We start from the raw sequence: 18,602 nt of genomic DNA, 5'->3' as shown, positions 1-18,602 counted from the left end.
TACATTAATTTCAGCAGGCCTATTCCAAATATAACTTAGTTGAACATGACCCTTTGGCTTGACTACAACTATTAAGTAACACCCTGAATCATTTTAAGGCTGCATATAATTGCTACCCAATAGGGCCAAGAACAAATTGTATTTTACTGTGGATATGCTCAGAACTCAAAATATTATGTCATATCATTTCTTCACCAACCTGGTGCCCTCCAGGCATTTTGGATTGCAACTTCCATCAAGTCCAGCTGACATGGCAATAGTGGCTGAGGCTGATGGGAGTTGCTGTCCAAAACTTCTGCAGGGCATCATATTGATGAAAGGTGCTGCAGAACTAAACAAATATTTATCATTTTTAAAGTATGCCATTTTTGAGCACGACACTTACATTTATTCCTTTGAACCCCTTGTTTGTTGGAACAAGAACTGTAAACGGTCCCAAAGTATTCAGCGGCCATTCGTAGGTATTTTCTTACGAGGAAAACAGAAAAATGGAACAAAAGAATGAATACTGTAAAATGAATTCTGTATAAGTATTTTTTATGGCTTTTTTTAAAAAAATGCATAGAATAAACAGATACAACTTTAAGTAATGTATCAGAAGAGTACAACCAATTATTAACATTTAAAAAAATAGAGGCCTATAGCCAGGGTCGGCTCATCCTGTTTTGCCACCTGAGGTGAAATTTGCTCATGGGCCTCCAAGAGGTAATTGTGTTTATTCTGAAACAGATAAAATGTTCGTTTTTGACCATCTGAATTTTGTAGGAGTTGATACTACAGCTTTGGAAACTGTGTAAACACAACAGCTAACTATAGGGGATGGATTTCTTGCTATCTCCCATCAGCAGTTTCCTCTCCTGTCCTTATCCATCCTGTTTCCTCCACAAGTTTACAATCTTCTTCCTCCCATTCCGTGTGTGTGTGTGTGTGTGTGAAGTTAACAGTCCTTTATGCTAAGATAATACATGTACTTCCCAGCAATGGCATGATGTAAACTCTAAGCATCCCATTTAGGTACTTTCTGTTCTGAAACTCAGTGGTAGAATGTATGTTTTGCATTCCCTGGTATTTCTTGGTTCAGAGGGGGAAACTACAGTTCTCAGGACTCTTTGGGAGAAGTAATATGTTTTAATGTGCACTGGGTGCGCTTTAAATAAATAGTATGGCTGTATCTCTGGATTAGGGACGTGGGTGGCGCTGTGGGTTAAACCACAGAGCCTAGGACTTGCCAATCAGAAGGTCAGCGGTTTGAATCCCCGCGACGGGGTGAGTTCCCGTTGCTCGGTCCCTGCTTCTGCCAACCTAGCAGTTCAAAGGCACGTCAAAGTGCAAGTAGATAAATAGGTACTGCTCCAGCGGGAAGGTAAACGGTGTTTCCGTGCGCTGCTCTGGTTCGCCAGAAGTGGCTTAGTCATGCTGGCCACATGACCCAGAAGCTGTACACCGGCTGCCTCAGCCAATAAAGCGAGATGAGCGCTGTAACCCCAGAGTCGGTCACGACTGGACCTAATGGACAGAGGTTCCTTTACCTTTTATCTCTGGATTGCATAGGTTGAGGGGCTGATGGATAGGCCCACAGAGTAGATGGGCATTGAAGGATCCACCCCAATTTTATGGATCTGGAGACAAATATAAGGATAAGAGCATATCCTTGTATCACATGAATACCTATCCTGATTTAGAACTGGTGTTCTTTCAAAAGACCAGGAGGGAATAGCTAGGAAGAACTCTTCAAGATCACTTGAGTCCATCTGGGTCTCAAATATTTCTCATTTGTGAGTCTTCGGACAGTTGCAACATACCCCTACTAGCTAAGTTTTGAAATCCAGCCTTCTTGGTTGAATGTATCTACATACCAAAGAGTTCTATAGCAGAAATTAGTTTTCCTTGCCACTGCCCTCCAGGTTTGGTGTTTATGTCTCTAATCTGGTCCATGATGTTTCCGTGGCAAATATATCCATCACCTTCATAACCCTTTTGGCATGTACATCTGAGCAAAAAAGCAACAGGTATTGCTGTTTAGCAGAAGAAGAAGCAAACATGAGTAACAACATTTATAAATAAACAATATCATACTGAATTATTATTATTATTTACATAGGTCATGATGCAAAGAACTGTTTGCGGCCAGTGTAATGGCTTGTGCAGACACAGGGGGCTTGCTGATTTTTCTTACAGACCCATAAAACATCATAGGCTGCATATGCACCATACATGTAAAGCATATTGAAAGCAAATGTCTTCCCCCCCAAACAATTCTGGGAACTGTAGTTTGTTATGGATCCTGGAAGTTGTAGGTCTATGAGAGTTAAACAATAGTTCCCAGGACTCTATGGGTGAAGTAATGTGCTTTCAATGTACGATGTGTACACAATCACAAACTGCTTTTGATCCTCTCTTCGGTTTCAAAACTCTGTTGTCATGCAGCATGAGACTTTCATTGGAAGAGAAACTCTTGTCTGAAGATTTGTAAGATGAAACTGCTATATCAGGTTGAGTAATATAAAATTTTAGGTAACTCTGTAACAAGGATAAGAAACAAAGCAAAATGTAAAGATGCAAAGTTTAATTTTGTAAACCACCAGATGGGAGGGAGGGAAGTCATTAGGCTCAGATGACCCAAGGAGATAAAATAAGAGGGTATGATGTTATGTAATGTGATTATATGTAAAACCAATAAAAATCATTAAAAAAGAAAAAGAAGAAGAGGAACTCTTGTCAGCAATCTACCTGCTTCAGAAAGTCTAGAAGGCACAGAAAATCATTCAAAGTGGAATATAGCAACACAATGCAGCAGAGACACAATGTGATCCAACAGATGCAATGTCTCTGAAATAAAAGGCACATCAGCAACAAAAAGCAGCGAGTCAGTTTGGATGTAACATTTCTAGCTCTGTTAACCATAGTATATGAAGCCAGGAATGAACAAAGAACTTTAAGGTGGTTTACCAACTAGGATATCAGGATCTGATAAGTGTCTGTCCTGAGCAGATGACAGCCCTGCTAAGATGTAGGACAATCCAAATAATGTAAAAATAATAGTAATAATAAATGCCTAGCTTTAGCTAGATTGTTGTTTGGTATGTAAATAATACAGAGGAAATGCAGACACGGAACGCTTTGCCACATGAAGGGTATAAACATCTTGCTCTCCCATCCATTCCACCTGGAATTTATTTTTGCATAAAACCTCACTTTTGCAGTTTCAATCTTGATAAACAGCCCAATGAGAGAACAGCAGACATCTCAGAAAGACACCAGGAGATAAACGACTTACTGAGTTTGTCCTGGTGCAGCCATTGTGCATTTGGCATATTTATGGCAGGGGTTACGAGTTGCACAGATATCCGTTATACTGCACCCAAGTCCAGGTACAAACTTTCTGAAATGTTCTTTGCATTCGCAGTGGGACTAAATTGGGAGAAACAAAGAATGTTTTATTAGTCTTTTCTTTTTTAAAAAGCATTTCTTTTTAATTATCTCTCTTGTTACCACTGCCTTTCCCATTCCTCCTCTTTTGTTCTTTGTTGCTATTTCCTCTCCTACATCCATTGTGCTGCCCGTGTTGAAATGTAAATGGCAAGCTTCTCACTGTCTGGACTGGGAGGCTCTGGAGAAAAGTTCTCAAGCAGCAACTATTCCAAGGAGGATTCATTCTCGCTCCTCAGTATTTCTGAAGAACAGGCCCCTGGCCCTGGATCCTGCAGCCTCTCAACTGACCTCAACTGATGGAAGTTACTGTTACCACCAGATTCTGAGGACTCAGCTTCACAGGGGCGGTGCATCCAATTTCGACACTTGAGGCAAAATGTGAACCTTGCCATTCCTGTCAGCACCGTACCTGCTGCTGCTGCCACTGCTTGCGGCATTTGCTGTTGGCCGAGAACCACTGCCAACACCAGTGCCAATTTCAGGCAATATCACAAAGATTTTGGGTGAAATGAGTTTCCCAAGATGTGCTTCTCAGGGGCAAATATATATATACAATATATTTAGACTACGTAGGAAAAACAAGTACTTGGTCTCCATTGATTTGAGAATAAAATGTCATGTGTGCAAAACCTAAATGGCATTGCTGCAATGAAGTGTGAAGGTGGTGGTCCAGTCAGAAAACCTGACCCTATGAAAATTTTGTGGAAGTAAAGTCTTTGCGAGAGAGAGAGGCTGAAAAGGGAATGCTTAAAGTCCTTCCATGGTGCTCAAAGTCTTTTCCTAATGTGCTGCTATGTTTGTAATTTTTCTGGGATATTATTGTTTTATATTTTATTGTAATTTTTCATTTTCATCAATATATACGTACACACATTGAATTATTCTGTAAACCGCCTGGAGACTGTCTTATAAGCAGTATATAAATATATGGAATAAATAAATAAAGCAGAATGATGTGGGCAGGAGATGGTAGAATACTGTGGTGGTAGAATGGAACCTCACTGGAGAGAAACCACAATTATAAAACCGTCTTCAAAATAATAATAATAATGAAAAGCAGCCACCAGAGACTGCTAATATTTGGAGAACCAGCTCAGTGAAGTGTGTCTGCACTTAACCCTTTCCCCCAAAATTTGGTCAACATCTATTTCAGAGTTGCACTTACCTTTCCAGGGCCATCATATTTGCAGACAGTAGACTCGGTGGGGCAATCCCCAAAGTTTGTCTGGCAAGGATCTATTGGTATGCAAACTTCGCCATCTCCCGTGTAACCATATTGGCATGTACATTTGTGATGATTGGGTCCAAGGTAGAGGCAATCGGCATGAGGATCACAAACCTGCTTTGAGCATGGGTTGATGGCTTGGGGGTTGGGGAAAACAGTGAAGTAAATAAAGACCAGAAATGAATAAGAAACAAACATGGATTGTTTTCATTTTTACACAACAACAAAAGACCTGGAAAGGAAGTGAATAATAGGAGTTTCTTTGCCACTTGATTGGATGATACCGACAATGATTTACCAAGAAGGATGGATGCCCTCAGTTTTTGGTGGGGGGCAATTGAGGGTGAAGAGCAAAGTCTCCCCCTTGCCACAAAACAACAGAAGCTGGCTACAGAGCCATCTTATTCAGCACTGTTGCTGACTGGCTAGAAACCCCAATTCAGGCTTCCTCAAACTCGGCCCTCCAGAAGTTTTTGGCCTACAACTCCCACGATCCCTAGCTAGCAGGACCAGTGGTTAGGGATGATGGGAATTGTAGTCTCAAAACATCTGGAAGGCCGAGTTTGAGGAAGCCTGCCCCAAGTGATGTAAGCAGTCAATACCCAATTACTTACTCAGGTTTGACTGAGATGCTCCATATTCCAGAACTCTCTCTTAACCATTACCAGTAAGGGAGGAAAGAAGTTTCTCTTTTCCCCTTGATTGTCTGACAGACAAACAAACCAGATGACACACCAGAGAGCCACCTCCCCATCAGCCACTGCAGGCTACACTCACAGCACAAGGAGCTATCATTTGGTAACTGGCCATTATCCATATTCATTCTTTTTCTCTAAAAATTATTCAGGAGTCGGCCGATTGACCAATGCTGTGAAACAATGTGCATTACTAAAGTGTGTGAAAACGCAGCTTCATATGCGCTGAAATTAAAATGACCTCACCTGCCTGCATTTGCTGTGTTTCAAATGTTTTAAACCTGCCCGGTTACTTACGTTCACACTGTTTGCCATCTCCTTCATAGTTGGGGAGGCATTTGCACTCCATTTGGCTTTCATCTCTACTGGAGATGGAGCACCTGGAGTTTTCTGGGCAGCGCAAGGCTTGGCATTCAGGGATTGCTAGGACAGAAAGAGGCCCGTTAATTATATGGGTTCAAACATCTTCTCAAGTTATATACAGAAGTCTTAATTACGCTGTGGCCAAAGCCAGGAAGCGAGACAACGTACAACTGATACAGAGCGCTCTGCACTGCATAACATCTCCACCTACTCCGTAACTTTCTCACCTGTCATATGCTGCTGCTACAATTGTCATACTAGTGGCAATAGTGGTGAAAAACTGTTGGCATGTACAGTTTTCGAGAAGCGCAGCCCACCTGCATGATGCACTTGTTGTAATCTGATCCTTTGAATGGTTTACCATTCGTTGTCACTATATGTCAGGGGCTAGACTGAGGAGGAATGGTGGGGGCCACCCCTCTTCCTCCTGCACTTCCCAGAGAAGAGGGAGGCAGTATAGATTTAGAACAGTGGTTTGCAGAAGGTAACAGTTCAGAGGCTGCAGAAGGGAGAAGCTAGGAAATATTGGGAGAGGAGCAGGAGGAAGAAGAAGCACCAGAGGAGAAAGAGCTGACAGACTTAGTGTCTTTGGAAAGCATGCCAGACCCCCTTCTCCCAGGTCCCAGCGAGCATTGAGAGTAGGAGAACGGAAGGCTCAGAGGCAGAAGGACAGATCAGCCGGCACAGGGATGACGTATGATAGGAGAGGTGGAGGGGTGGGACTTTACTCGGAGCAACGCCATTATTGGAATGGAGAGGCACTTTTCAAAGCCTTTTTCTGTGAATATTGATTAAAGGACTTGGTAAGAACTCTTCTTGTTATCTATGTGTACTTCTTGGCTGCCCACCGGGGGAGGAATTGGATTCCCTGAGGCATACTATACAAGTTGAACTGTTCATTAATTTGGGCCACCCTAGCTGCCGTAATTAGACTGCCATCTACGTATGCTCATCTCGTATGCTCAGGAACAGAAGTGTGTCACTTACGTTGGTCACAGCTAGGACCTTTGTATCCAGACAAACATGTGCATTTTCCATCTCCAGTTATCCCACTGTTGCATATTCCATGAATGCAGCTGCATACTAGGAGCAGGAATGAAGCCTTTAGAGCAGTCGGCAATATTTTAGCTACACATTTAAGACTACAGATATTTCAATGCAAAAGTTAATAGGATCATGGGGCTCTGTGTGGAGGACAAATTTATGACCACAGAATACGGCTTGCTACTTCCCAACCCAGCCTCACTATGATTTGCTCATGGTACACAGGTTGTGTGAAGGCCCGCCATTGTCCAGATACAGTGGTGGTTAAATACGCAACTGCTTACCCATTGTTAAAATTACTTGGCAATGTCCCTAGAAACCTTCAAGCCCCATGGCAGGAAGCAGAGGCTGCCAGAAAGGAGCATAAAGGCATATCCTGAATGTTCTACTGTTCATTATATACTTTTCAGCAGTGTCAGCAACACTCCTAGATCATTGTTATGAATAATTCTGACAGCATTGCTTTCCCAGAATGCTTTTATAATTTATCCTCAGAGCAACTCTGGGAGGTAGGTTACTTTTACACAGGTGATGAGATGGAAGAATTAAGAGATGGCTGTTTGTCCAAGACCTCTGGGCAGAAGTGGATTTTTTTCCCCCATTTCATTTTGTGCCCTGACCTTCAATATGTTCCATATACTTGTTTTCTAGTTAGAAGTGCCTTGCAGAACAACTCAGCTGTGCGTGCTGCATAGGAAATATCCATAGGAAATGTCTTCAATACATTTTCAGCATGTCAGCACCTACTAACCTATATCCTGATTGCTGCAGTTTCCCTCTATACATACAACAGAAGCTATCTACAGGAAACATTCCTGCCTGAGAAAAGGCTAATGTATGAGACTGCAGAAGTTCAATTCCTGCAAAACCTTCTCTTTGGTTAGATGGGGCTGCAGCTCAGTGGTTGAGCACATACTTTGCATGCAGAAGGTCTCAGGTACACTCCTTGGCCTCTCCAGGTAGCTGGCAGAGAGCCAGTGTACAATAGGGGATAAAGCACTGGGCTGGAATTGAGGAGAACCATCTTAAAATCCCTAACTCAAAGTTCAGTAAAAACTCCCTGGATGTTAATTATTGAAGTGTTGCCATCTCTCACAGAAGGAAGATGGAGTTTGGGCTTCCACAGAGTTGCACAAAGGCTTAAGGGGCATTGGCAGCAGGGTTAGCTAGGGTGACAGGGTGCAGACACCTGCAATTTATTGTTTTTGCATAGAGTAGTTAGTGCCTCAGAATTATTTCTCATTGTTATTCTTAAGAAGCGTCCCAGGGCTGGTTACAACATTAGCCAAGTAACAACCTCTTCATCAGCACTCTACAAGGAAGATCTTGGTTGCTCTACGATAACAATTTTGCTGCACAAAATAGTAATTTGAACAATCTAATCGTGCATAGAGAATCTATAATCACACACAACTGCTTTTAGAATGGTAACTGCTAGGTGGCATGAATAAAAAACCTGGGAACATGGGGAATAACATGGCTACATGACTGCAATTTCACACATGCAGCTGCAGATGAACATGAATTTGGGGATAATCTGGATGCATAGATATATATCTCAGGTATATCTTCTTGCAAAGAACAACAACCCATGAACAGCATGGCGGCCTGCCTTAAATTCCAAGATAAACCCTTTGGACAGCCCTACGGATTTGCCAGATTATGGATGCTCCTCATAAATGGCATTTAAGAAGCATACTTAGATAGGAAAAAAGCATTTGCTTTGAGTGAAGGATTATGTTTTCCTAATGCCAAAATAGGACATTATCTCTGCAACCTATTGTGCGGTAATGGAACTTTCATTTATGAGTTAGTACATTCTATTTTTAAAGGAGCCTAACACCCTACCCAAACTAGACATACCTGAGGTACAATTAGGTCCATAGAGATTGTCTTCTGCACATTTTTCGCAGGCAGTTCCACCAAAGCCTTTCTACAAGAAGCAGCATTTAAAAATAAGGGTGGTTACGAAAGTATAACAGCTGATACAAGACTCAGGCTGCAAACTCATAACATGACTACATTATGACTGCTTTTGCAAGCCATGATAAATTATGGTTTAGTGTGATGTGAACATGCAGGAACAAGGCACAGCAAGTCTCCAGCTTTACACTCTTCCCCACTTTCTCCTCCTCCTCCTCCTCCAACATGTTCTGCTTTTTCTTAACCACGGTTTGTCATGCCATGCAGTCCAACAAACTGTGGAGAATGTTAACTATGTTTAGCACCAAATGTGCCAACTTCTATAACTGATGAAGCTGGCTTGTTTAAACAAACCACAGCTAAGATTAATCACTGGTAAACTGGTAAAGTGAACCATCTCATTTATTTGCTTCCATTCTCATATGTGTGTGTTTACTTAAGAATTTCTTCTTCTTCTTCTTCTTCTTCTTCTTCTTCTTCTTCTTCTTCTTCTTCTTCTTCTTCTTCACTTTTCCAAGCTGATATGGCAAGCTGTGAATAATCAAAAGCAGCTGTTTCCTAACCCGCCTCCCAGCTGTGTGATTTATTGTGATGTGTAAATGTGACCATAGTGTAATTGGACAGGTCCCCTACTAAGCATATGACAGAAGTGAGATTTAAACAGAGACTTCAGAGTTCATAACTCAGCTTTTTCCTAAAAATTATTAAAAAGCCACACTGTAGTCATTAATTCTGTGCCATTTTTCAGCGGTAATAACAAAAAGCACATACCTTGCAGGTGCATGTTCCATTTCCGATAACACCTTGAAAACAACGCCCCTTGTTATTACAGGGCAAGGCTGCTCCACCAGGACATTCTGAAAACAAACCATCAACAAAACTCAGTTTAATGGTGAGGAGCTTTACAGTAGAGCAGTGAACTTGTTAAAATCTGTTCAGATAGGAATTTTGGGTCAGTACAGGAGTTGTGCTTGCCAGCTGACCATATAAAACACTATCCCCAGACAGGTTCTTTTCTAGTTCCCAAAAAGGGAGAGCAAGTGTCAAGGTTAATTCTCCACCCCCATCACCACCGCTGCACACCCTAGATAAGGGGTGGAGAACCTGTCTCCCTCCAGGTGTTGTTCAACTCCAACTCCCATCCAGCACAGCCAATAGTTAGGAATCATGGCAGCTGCAGTCAGGCTAACATCTGGAGGGCCACCAGATGTGAAAATGGAAATCACAGAAAGGTGGAAAAGGACAATAGTTCATAACCTACACTAAGAACCTGAAGAGTGGGCTGCTGTGATGCGCTCTATGTAGTGCTGACCTTGAGTTGACCTGGAATCTGAAGCTAATGCAAAATGCAGTGGCTTGACTGCTCACTGGGATAGCATACTGCCATCATATTACCTTGCTACTGCAAGAATTGCATTGCCTGCCAATTAGCCAACGGGCGAAGTTCAAGGGGCTGGTTTTGGTACACCACTTGGGACCAGGACACCCAAAAGATGGCGTCTTGGGAGATCATCCTCTTGGGAGGTCAATTTCACACGCTGTCGGAATTGGGCCTTTAGTGTGGTGGCACCTACTCACTGCCTATCTCTTCGTCCTTTTGGTGCCTGTTGAATATAGTCGCCTTCCAACAAGCCTCCTAAAATCTTTATTCCACTTGGTATCTGTCTCTGATTTTGAACAGATTTTGTGTATGTGCTGCTGTTGTTTTTAAAATGTTTTTTAAAAATTACTTTTATGTGTGTCACTGTTTTATATATATCATTGTACACTGGTCTGAGGAGACTCATGGGAAGCAATCCAGGAAATTAAAAAAATAATGCAATAGTAACAAATAACCATTCACTGCTGGAGAGGCAATATGGAGTGCCATATTGCAGAATGGGCTACAGAAGACCATTGACATTAGTTCAAGAACTCTGTAAGGAGAATGTACCAGATTCAACTCCTGGTGTCCGTAGTTAAAAGGATCAGTAGCAGGCAACGATCTGCCTAAAACAGCAAAATGTTTCAGGTTGGCCTGAAGCAATAGGCCAGGCACCCCCAAACTCGGTCCTCCAGATGTTTTTGAGACTACAATTCCCATCATCCCTGACCACCGGTCCTGTTAGCTAGGGATGATGGGAGTTGTAGTCCCAAAACATCTGGAGTGCCGAGTTTGCCTATGCCTGCAATAGGCTAACCAAATGCAATTCAGACTCTGAGAGCAAGATCCAGAAAAGTGCTTAGGTTCATGCATTGGACTGTTCTCAATGAAGAAAGTGTGTGCGCACATGAAGCAGTCACCTGAAAACTGCTGACAACTTTATTCCATTTCCTGGCTGCCTCTTGTTTTGAAGCTACAGCAGAGGGGTAGCCAGTCCTCTGTATCAGTTCACAGAACTACCATTATTATCAGTATTTTTCTATAGATGAACCTTGGCAAGAAAAGGGCTTCCTCTTTTTATTTACATTTCAAGTGTAAGTGCTATATCCTCTACCACTAACAACAGGAATGTGGACCAGACCAGTAGCCAGTGTGACCGGGGCTGATGGGAACTGCAGCCCAAGAACATCTGGAGGACTACAGGTTGGAGAAAGCAGATGTATGCCGATAAGACGCTTTTACCTAGGCATTCAGGCCCCCAATATCCTTGGCAACATTGAGATTGCTGGAATTCCCTCATGCATAAGTGACGGCATCCCGGGAGGGAGAGAGTAAAACTCCTGATTTCAAGGTAGTACCTGGAAGAAAAGGATTTGGGGTTTTGTTAAAGTTACACAGTTAACACCTGATTCCCTAAAAAGGCTTCCACCTTTTAAATGTGCCTCTCATGGGCCGCTTCTGCTGGTTCCCCACATTCCTGAGGTTTTGTCGGCCTTCACTAGAGACCGGGCCTTTAGCATGGCAGCCCTGCCCTGTGGAACTCTCTGTCTGTAGAGGTTTGGCAGGAATCACCCCTGCCTTTTTTCAAATGCCTACTCTGGGTAAAAGTTAGTTGCCTACATGCCACTATTAAGCTGCCACTCAGATCCCTTCACTGGCCTATTTACACAAACTCTCTGCCCTTATTTTCAAAGTCTAACAACAACAACAACAACAACAACAACAATTTATTACTTATACCCCCACCTATCTGGCCGGGCCTCCCCAGCCACTCTGGGCAGCTTCCAACAGGATATTTAAAACACATTAAAACATCAAACATTAAAAACTTCCCTAAACAGGGCTGCCTTCAGATAGCCTCTAAAAGTCAGTATTTCCTTGACATCTGGTGGGAGGGCATTCCACAGGGCGGGCGCCACTACCAAGAAGACCCTCTGCCTGGTTCCTTGTAACCTCGCAGTGAGGGAACCGCCAGAAGGCCCTCAGAGCTGGACCTCAGTGTCCAGGCTGAATGAGCCTAGAGATGCTCCTTCAAGTATACAGTACAGTGGTACCTCGGGTTAAGTACTTAATTCGTTCTGGAGGTCCGTTCTTAACCTGAACCTGATGGGGCCTCCTGCTGCCACCGTGCCGCCGGAGCACGATTTCTGTTCTCATCCTGAAGCAAAGTTCCTAACCTGAGGTAATATTTCTGGGTTAGTGGAATCTGTAACCTGAAGTGTATGTAGCCTGAAGCATATGTAACCCGAGGTACCACTGTACTATGCCAAGGCCGTTTAGGGCTTGTCTTAAGTCTTGTCTTAACCTCCTTTCAGCTCTTCTTTTTCACTGGATTCTTAACAAGGTTCTCACTCCTACACAAGGCGGCCATTGCTGTTGTGTAAGATGTCAGGACTTTTGGCCATTTAAAATCCATGATCATGACAGAGTGCAACATTCAGCAGGTGCACTTTTCGCCATCAACTTGAAGGGAGAAATTGCACCTGTGGAACTTGCGGTCCCCCTCCTCAAAGCTCTAATGGCCAAGGGAAAAAAAAGGCAGGATGTTTTGCTGCTCCAGATGAAACTGAAAATGTCACACCTTGCCTCCTCCTCCACCTCCTCAGCAGGCACTGCCTGGAAGCAGCCCGGGAAGTAAAAGAAGCCTAGAAGGCAAGAACGGGAGCAGGTGGCAGGGGCAGCCAGCAGAAACACAGTGGATGGGCAGCGGTCCTGTCCAGAGCCTGCCACCCTGAGGTGACTGCCTCACAACGCCACACGGGCAGGCCCTGCTCCCAATAATTTAATAAAGGGCCTGCAATGCCCCTAGAAACCTACTGTCTTTTCCTTAACATCTCTTAATAGCTTAGCCATCCTTGAGACATTCCATACTTCAGCTAACTACATTTTCAGGGGCTCTTTTAATGGTTTGCATTTATGCAACGACCATGCAGGGGGGAATCGTGACTGGCTCAGCCATCAACACAAGTTTTTTCATTATGATATTTGAATGCCCGCACACACATACACACACACACTGCACTCAGCTGCACCTGTGTAGCAGGGCCTCTTCTCTACACCTTCCAGAGCCTTGAAAAGCACATACGAATGTTCCCTATTGCATATTGGAGACTTAGTCTTTGCGTGAAGTTGTATGCATGAGGATCTTTTCAATCTGTGTAACAAACACATGCAGATCCTGCCATTGTGGTGCGCCAGTCTGTGACACATGTGTTTGTCGTATATGCAGAAAACATTTGAAGAGAAACAGCTTTAGGGCCTCTCTGGATTTGAAGCTGAGGAGCAGGGCAAGCAGGTGCCATCCCATATAGTAAAGGTAAAAGGTAAAGAACCCCTGGACAGCTACGTCCAGCCAAAGGCGACTATGGGGCTGCAGCGCTCATCTTGCTTTCAAGCCAAGGGAACCGGCATTTGTTCACAGACAGCTTTCCAGGTCATGTGGCCAGTATGATGAAACTGCTTCTGGCGCAACGGAACACCGTGACAGAAACACCGTTTACCTTCCCGCTGCAGTGGTACCTATTTATCTACTTGCACGGACATGCTTCCAAACTACTTATTGGCAATATCAATATGTAGTAAACAAAGGAATTACCTGCAGTCCCGTATCCCAGAGCTATTGGTGATTTTGGTATAACCTTCAGGACAACTGATTTCATAGTTGAGGGAACAAGACCTGCATTTGGTTTTTGTGGTAACAAGTGCCTTCTCGTCACATTTGTTCTTTGCCTGAGAACGAAGTGAGGGAAAACAGAATTAAGGCAATTAGAGCTGCCCACATTCGCACCTATTGTCATAATGACCGCTCCCCGCTTAAAACGCTTAAGACGGGGGGCGCCCTTTGCGTGGACGCGTGCAGCCCCTAGATCTGGAGCGGCTCCAACAGCATAGGCTTGGCTTTGCCTTCCCTCAGGTGGGATACCTGGAGGTCTCCACCTACCTCAGTCAGTTGTCCAATCCCACCTGGGGGAAGCGTTGCCAAGGAGACCAGGCCAGGTAGGGGAGGGATTACCTGCCCACACAATAGAGGGAGGATCTTACCTAGGAATCCTCACTTGGCTCCAGAGCTTCTCCCACCCTACCCACCCTCAGTTAAGGTCTTATTTTGCAGGTTAACTTTTCTTCACAGGTTTTGCAGGTTAACTTTTCTTCACAGGTATGTGGGCGCTGCTACGTTAAGGTCGCTGTTAAAGGGCCGGAAAGGAATTTCCCTGCATTGGCAGGTTTTGCCTTTCCCATAGCAAAACGTCACAACTTTGGCGGTATCAGGCCTTGGGCGGAATCCTTTTGTCCATCTTCCTCTTGCGGCGGCGATACCAGGGTTCCCCGTTAAAGGGGTTTTCTGAAGGGAGGCTTTGGCCGTACACCGAAAGGTTGTCATTGCTCCCTCCTGCGGCGGCGGCGTTACGGGGGCGGCCATCTCTGCTTGAACATATGTTCTCCAGAGCTGGCCCATCCCCCCCACACACACTGGATAACCCTGATGCTCCCTAGGTCCCCGGCTGGGGACCGGGGAGGGAGAACGCCCAATGCCTGAGCCAAGGTCTACCCACATTTGAAATTTAATAAAGTTGTGGCCAATTTAATCCCATAGCACGTTGTCTTGAGTCGTTATTCACATGACGGGGGGACCGTGCAGGATCTGGGGACTCCGCCTGTCCGCGCAATAGAGCTTTCAGCAGCAGTTGAGTGTGTTGATGTTAACAGTGGTTCTGGCCTATTCCAGGCAATCATTTAGTAGAGGCTCAGGGTTAGTGGAGAGAGTCAAATAATATGTATGAAGTCATAGAAGTTTACAGTCAGCGGAGGAGGCAGAATAATAACAATGTCTTAAATGCTGAGCTTAATAGAACAGCAGCACTTTACCCTCCCATTGTGCCCTGAGGCCTCTGAGAGCCAAACTAAATGACATGTTAAATGCATGGTTACATTTGTGTGCCTTTTAATTTGTTCACAAAAAGAATAGCATTGGCTAAAGAATAGACCTTGGACTGGGAATGTGGTGCAGGGGAGGAGAGGTTTTAACAATTTTTCTGCGCTGTTTTCCTGACCAAATAATTTTTAAAAAAAATGTGCTCATGAAGCCACTGGCTCCAGAAGGAAAACTAAGAACCAGAGAAAGAGCCCTGTGCTGGATGAGGCCCCAGGCCCACTCAGTCCTCACAGTGGCCACCCAGGTGCTCATGAGCAGACCGTAAAACTTGCAAAATGTGTACTTTAGTCAAAACGGCATGCAAAAATGTGTTTGTTAGGAGAAATCTGGAATTTTTATGATGATTTATTTTTTTTAAATGATGGCAAATTGCTGCAGAAATGTGGAGAGCTGGATTTAAGACTAGAAAAAGAAGAAGCCGAGAGAACCCAAATTGACATAGAGCCTTCCGCCCCAGCTCCTTGGGACACCTTACTTTTCTACAGTTCTTTTTTCCTAAAAAAAATGTTTAGGGGTACTCTCATTTTCCTACTCATATTGAAATACTGCCCCTCAATGAGGCCAAACTTAGATTCACAAAATGTTTAGGGGTATGCGTCCCCCTATGTCCCCCCAGAAAAAAACAACATTGCTTCTCAGTAAATCCTATGCACGTCCACTCAGAAGTAAGCCCCATTATGCACAACAGCACTTACTTCAAAAGAAGTGCATAGCCTTAGTTACCCAAATCTCTTTCATGGAGAGAATGGATACATCAACATTTCAGAGCTTAATAGCCAAGAGAGTCCAAGATTAGCTCTAAAATCTGTCTCAGAGATCAGGCTCAAGTCCTCTGCCTGTTTTACTCTGTACCTGTTCAAACTCAGTTTCTCACCTGTAGGTGTGTTTATGGGAGATAGTCAACTAAGCAGAGAAAACCTATTGAAATTAATTAACATGATGAAGTTAGGTCCATTAATTCAGGTCCATTTCAGAGAGCCTACTGCGAGTAAAAGTTAGTTGAATACCAGCCAACAGGTTTATCCATAGCTACTCCTCCTTTCTCTATAGGTATCCAGTATGGATCCTTATGAAAAACTCTGGTATCGTCATCTGAAAACAAAGCACACTACTTACCTGTTCAGCTGTTTTCATTAAATTGATGGAATTTGTAATTAAAGATGATATGAGAAATAAAAATACCAAGTGTTTCACCATGATGAAAAATAGTTGCTCATAAATGCTGATGTCGTAGCAACACAATTTTACAAAATTCTGCTGTGCTCAGTTCATCCGCATTATTAGACAAAAGCGAGTGCCATTCAAAATATATCCTTTTTACCTTCTCCCAAAGCAGGCAATGAATGGAGAGCATGTGAAACCTGACCTTAGATAGCAAAGGCTACCCAAATGCATGTGGTTGCAGGAAGTACTCACAGCAAACTCGTTTAACACTTCCTAACTGGCATCCTGCCAGACTTTACTGTGCAAATTCTCCTCCCTGGGCCCCCTCCCTAATTTCTGGAGTTGTTGACAGCAGATTTCCAAGGACACTGAGCACTGGTGACAGAAGATAATGTTCTGGCCATGAGTCAGTGTGTCACCCACTAACCTTTCTTAAATGAAGTGAGACAGATCTTGGTTTTATTTTATTTTTTTGCAAAGATGTGAGTGTAACAGAGCTCAATAAAAGGCTTATCAGAGGTGGGCAAAATAGCATCTCTAAGTTTCCAGTTAGCTGTAGCAAGTGCTTACTTCATGTTGTGATATCTTATCGATTGATTTAAGAAGGCTAAGATGGGCGACACATGTTTTTGTAAAGCAGTCCCAATTACCTGCATGCCTCACAGTGCAAACAAACATTTGAGGCTGCCACCAGACTGTCTGTATTTTGCAGGAGGGATTCATTTGCATACCAGACATATAGGTAAAGGTAAAGGGACCCCTGACCATTAGGTCCAGTCGTGACCGACTCTGGGGTTGCGGCTCATCTCGCTCTATAGGCCGAGGGAGCCGGCATTTGTCCGCAGACAGCTTCCGGGTCATGTGGCCAGCCATATAAGTTTGCACAATTAAAGTGGATGGAAGTGCTCTGTTGTTCTGGCTGAACAAATCCAGAAGGAAATTTTCATTTTCTAGAGAAATTGGGAAATCAAATTGGTCAATCTGTCCTAGAGGAGGAATGGGCTTGGATATGAAGGAGTGGTCTCCCCCAACTGATGTCAGTAGTATCAGAGGAAGATTTCTACAAAAAAAAAAAGAAAAAGAATTACAATGCCAAGTTCCAGTTTCAGAATAGCATTTGAAAATATGGAACACTGCTGTTATAACCATGATAACTTTTCTTTCTTTCTTCAGGAATCAGAGGGAGGCAAAATGCTGAATGGTTTATTTACTGTATGGGAAAGCTAAGGGTTGGGGTTTTTTTTAGCTTTTTGGAATGACTGATTTGTACTTTTTCTTTATTGTGGATGGTTGCATGTAATTAATTAATTTTGTGTAAGCTGGCTTTGCAAGAGTTTTGAGACCCAAATGATATTGGTCATGAGATACAGCAAGTCCACAACTTGTGCACATTTAGCTTTCCACAGGTGGAAATTTCAAACAAAAAATTAGAAGCAGGTGGGAAAGGGTCGAGGTTCTGGGGGAAATGACTTTTATATTCTCACCCACCATTTAAAATCACATATAGTTTTAAAATCACATATAGTCTTGACTAGATGCTATTTTGGCTTTAGGCGTGATTCCCTGGAACGTAACCCCCACAGTAAGTTGCAAACCTACTGTACTACTGACTTTTCCAAGGCAAAACCAGAGGTGCTCTAATCAGGAATACCGCCAAAGGTCAGATATGGACTGAACCAGTTGTTTCCGGTATGCCCTGGGATATCCTTCGGGGAAAACAGAAGTTGAAATTGGCTCTTTCAGGTTCTCTAATTTCAGTTTATACTCACGTTTCCTCGTTGAATGTAGGGAAGCATCCGCTACTGATCAGGTTCCCTCTACTGGCCACGTGTGTGTATTACATCTTATAATCTAGTACAGAGGGAAACCAGAAGGAGGGATCAGATCAGCTCTTTCCATATACCTGTATATATATATAGAAAGAAATCCTAAGAAGAGGTTCCTCCTCCTAAAAACCCAGCACAACGTAGTCTGAGCATGCTCAGTTTCCATGGAATACTGACGGATGGGAGGGGTACAGCAATTCTACACATATTTTCACGTCCCTTTCTAACCTCCACGTAGACAATCAAGGACATGTTCCAGCCAGGCAAAAACACGTGTGTGTGTGTGTGTGTGTGTGTGTAGCAGGGCCAGGGGTGGGGTTTGACCTGGACATACTGGATGTGGCCTGGGAAGCGTTCTGAGAACCAGGGAGAAGCCTGGAGGATAGACAATACTGATCTAGACAGAGAAATAGTCTGAATTAATATGATGCAGCTGTGCATGTTCCTAATTAGTTACCAGGAAATGAATCTTCTTAATTTGAATGTGGTTAAACTAGAATATTTTCTTTCCCATGTGTCCCACGTGCAAATTCTTCTTGTTTCTTGTTTCCTTTGCATAGAGCCCAGAAGATTTCGTCTGTGTACAAGACTGACCAATGCTATTCATTTAAATCTTCCCATGCCACTAACTAGA

General features: G+C 43.4%; 1 protein-coding gene across 2 annotated transcripts in view; it reads right to left on the bottom strand.

The window, feature by feature from the left end:
* STAB2 (stabilin 2) overlaps positions 1 to 17,953 on the bottom strand; it is a 91,564-nt gene extending 73,611 nt beyond the window's left edge. The window contains exons 1-11 of one of the 2 annotated variants that reach the window (XM_083461824.1): positions 17,912 to 17,953; positions 13,641 to 13,774; positions 11,288 to 11,403; positions 9,454 to 9,539; positions 8,623 to 8,692; positions 6,703 to 6,798; positions 5,650 to 5,775; positions 4,598 to 4,794; positions 3,278 to 3,411; positions 1,857 to 1,990; positions 386 to 468 (exon numbers count right to left, since the gene is read on the bottom strand). In XM_083461824.1, coding sequence (XP_083317950.1) covers positions 386 to 468; positions 1,857 to 1,990; positions 3,278 to 3,411; positions 4,598 to 4,794; positions 5,650 to 5,775; positions 6,703 to 6,798; positions 8,623 to 8,692; positions 9,454 to 9,539; positions 11,288 to 11,403; positions 13,641 to 13,774; positions 17,912 to 17,938 — 1,203 coding nt within the window. In that variant the 5' untranslated portion in view covers positions 17,939 to 17,953. Of the gene's footprint in view, positions 1 to 385; positions 469 to 1,856; positions 1,991 to 3,277; positions 3,412 to 4,597; positions 4,795 to 5,649; positions 5,776 to 6,702; positions 6,799 to 8,622; positions 8,693 to 9,453; positions 9,540 to 11,287; positions 11,404 to 13,640; positions 13,775 to 16,094; positions 16,336 to 17,911 lie in introns of those variants that run through there. The other variant, XM_083461823.1, reaches the window with a different exon arrangement.
* Between the last annotated feature and the right edge of the window lie 649 nt (positions 17,954 to 18,602).

This window comes from Podarcis liolepis, assembly GCF_965112155.1.
Source record: "Podarcis liolepis genome assembly, chromosome: 10".
NCBI lineage: Eukaryota > Metazoa > Chordata > Lepidosauria > Squamata > Lacertidae > Podarcis > Podarcis liolepis.
Note: the sequence above shows the minus strand (reverse complement) of the source record. Positions and strands in the feature narration are given on the sequence as shown.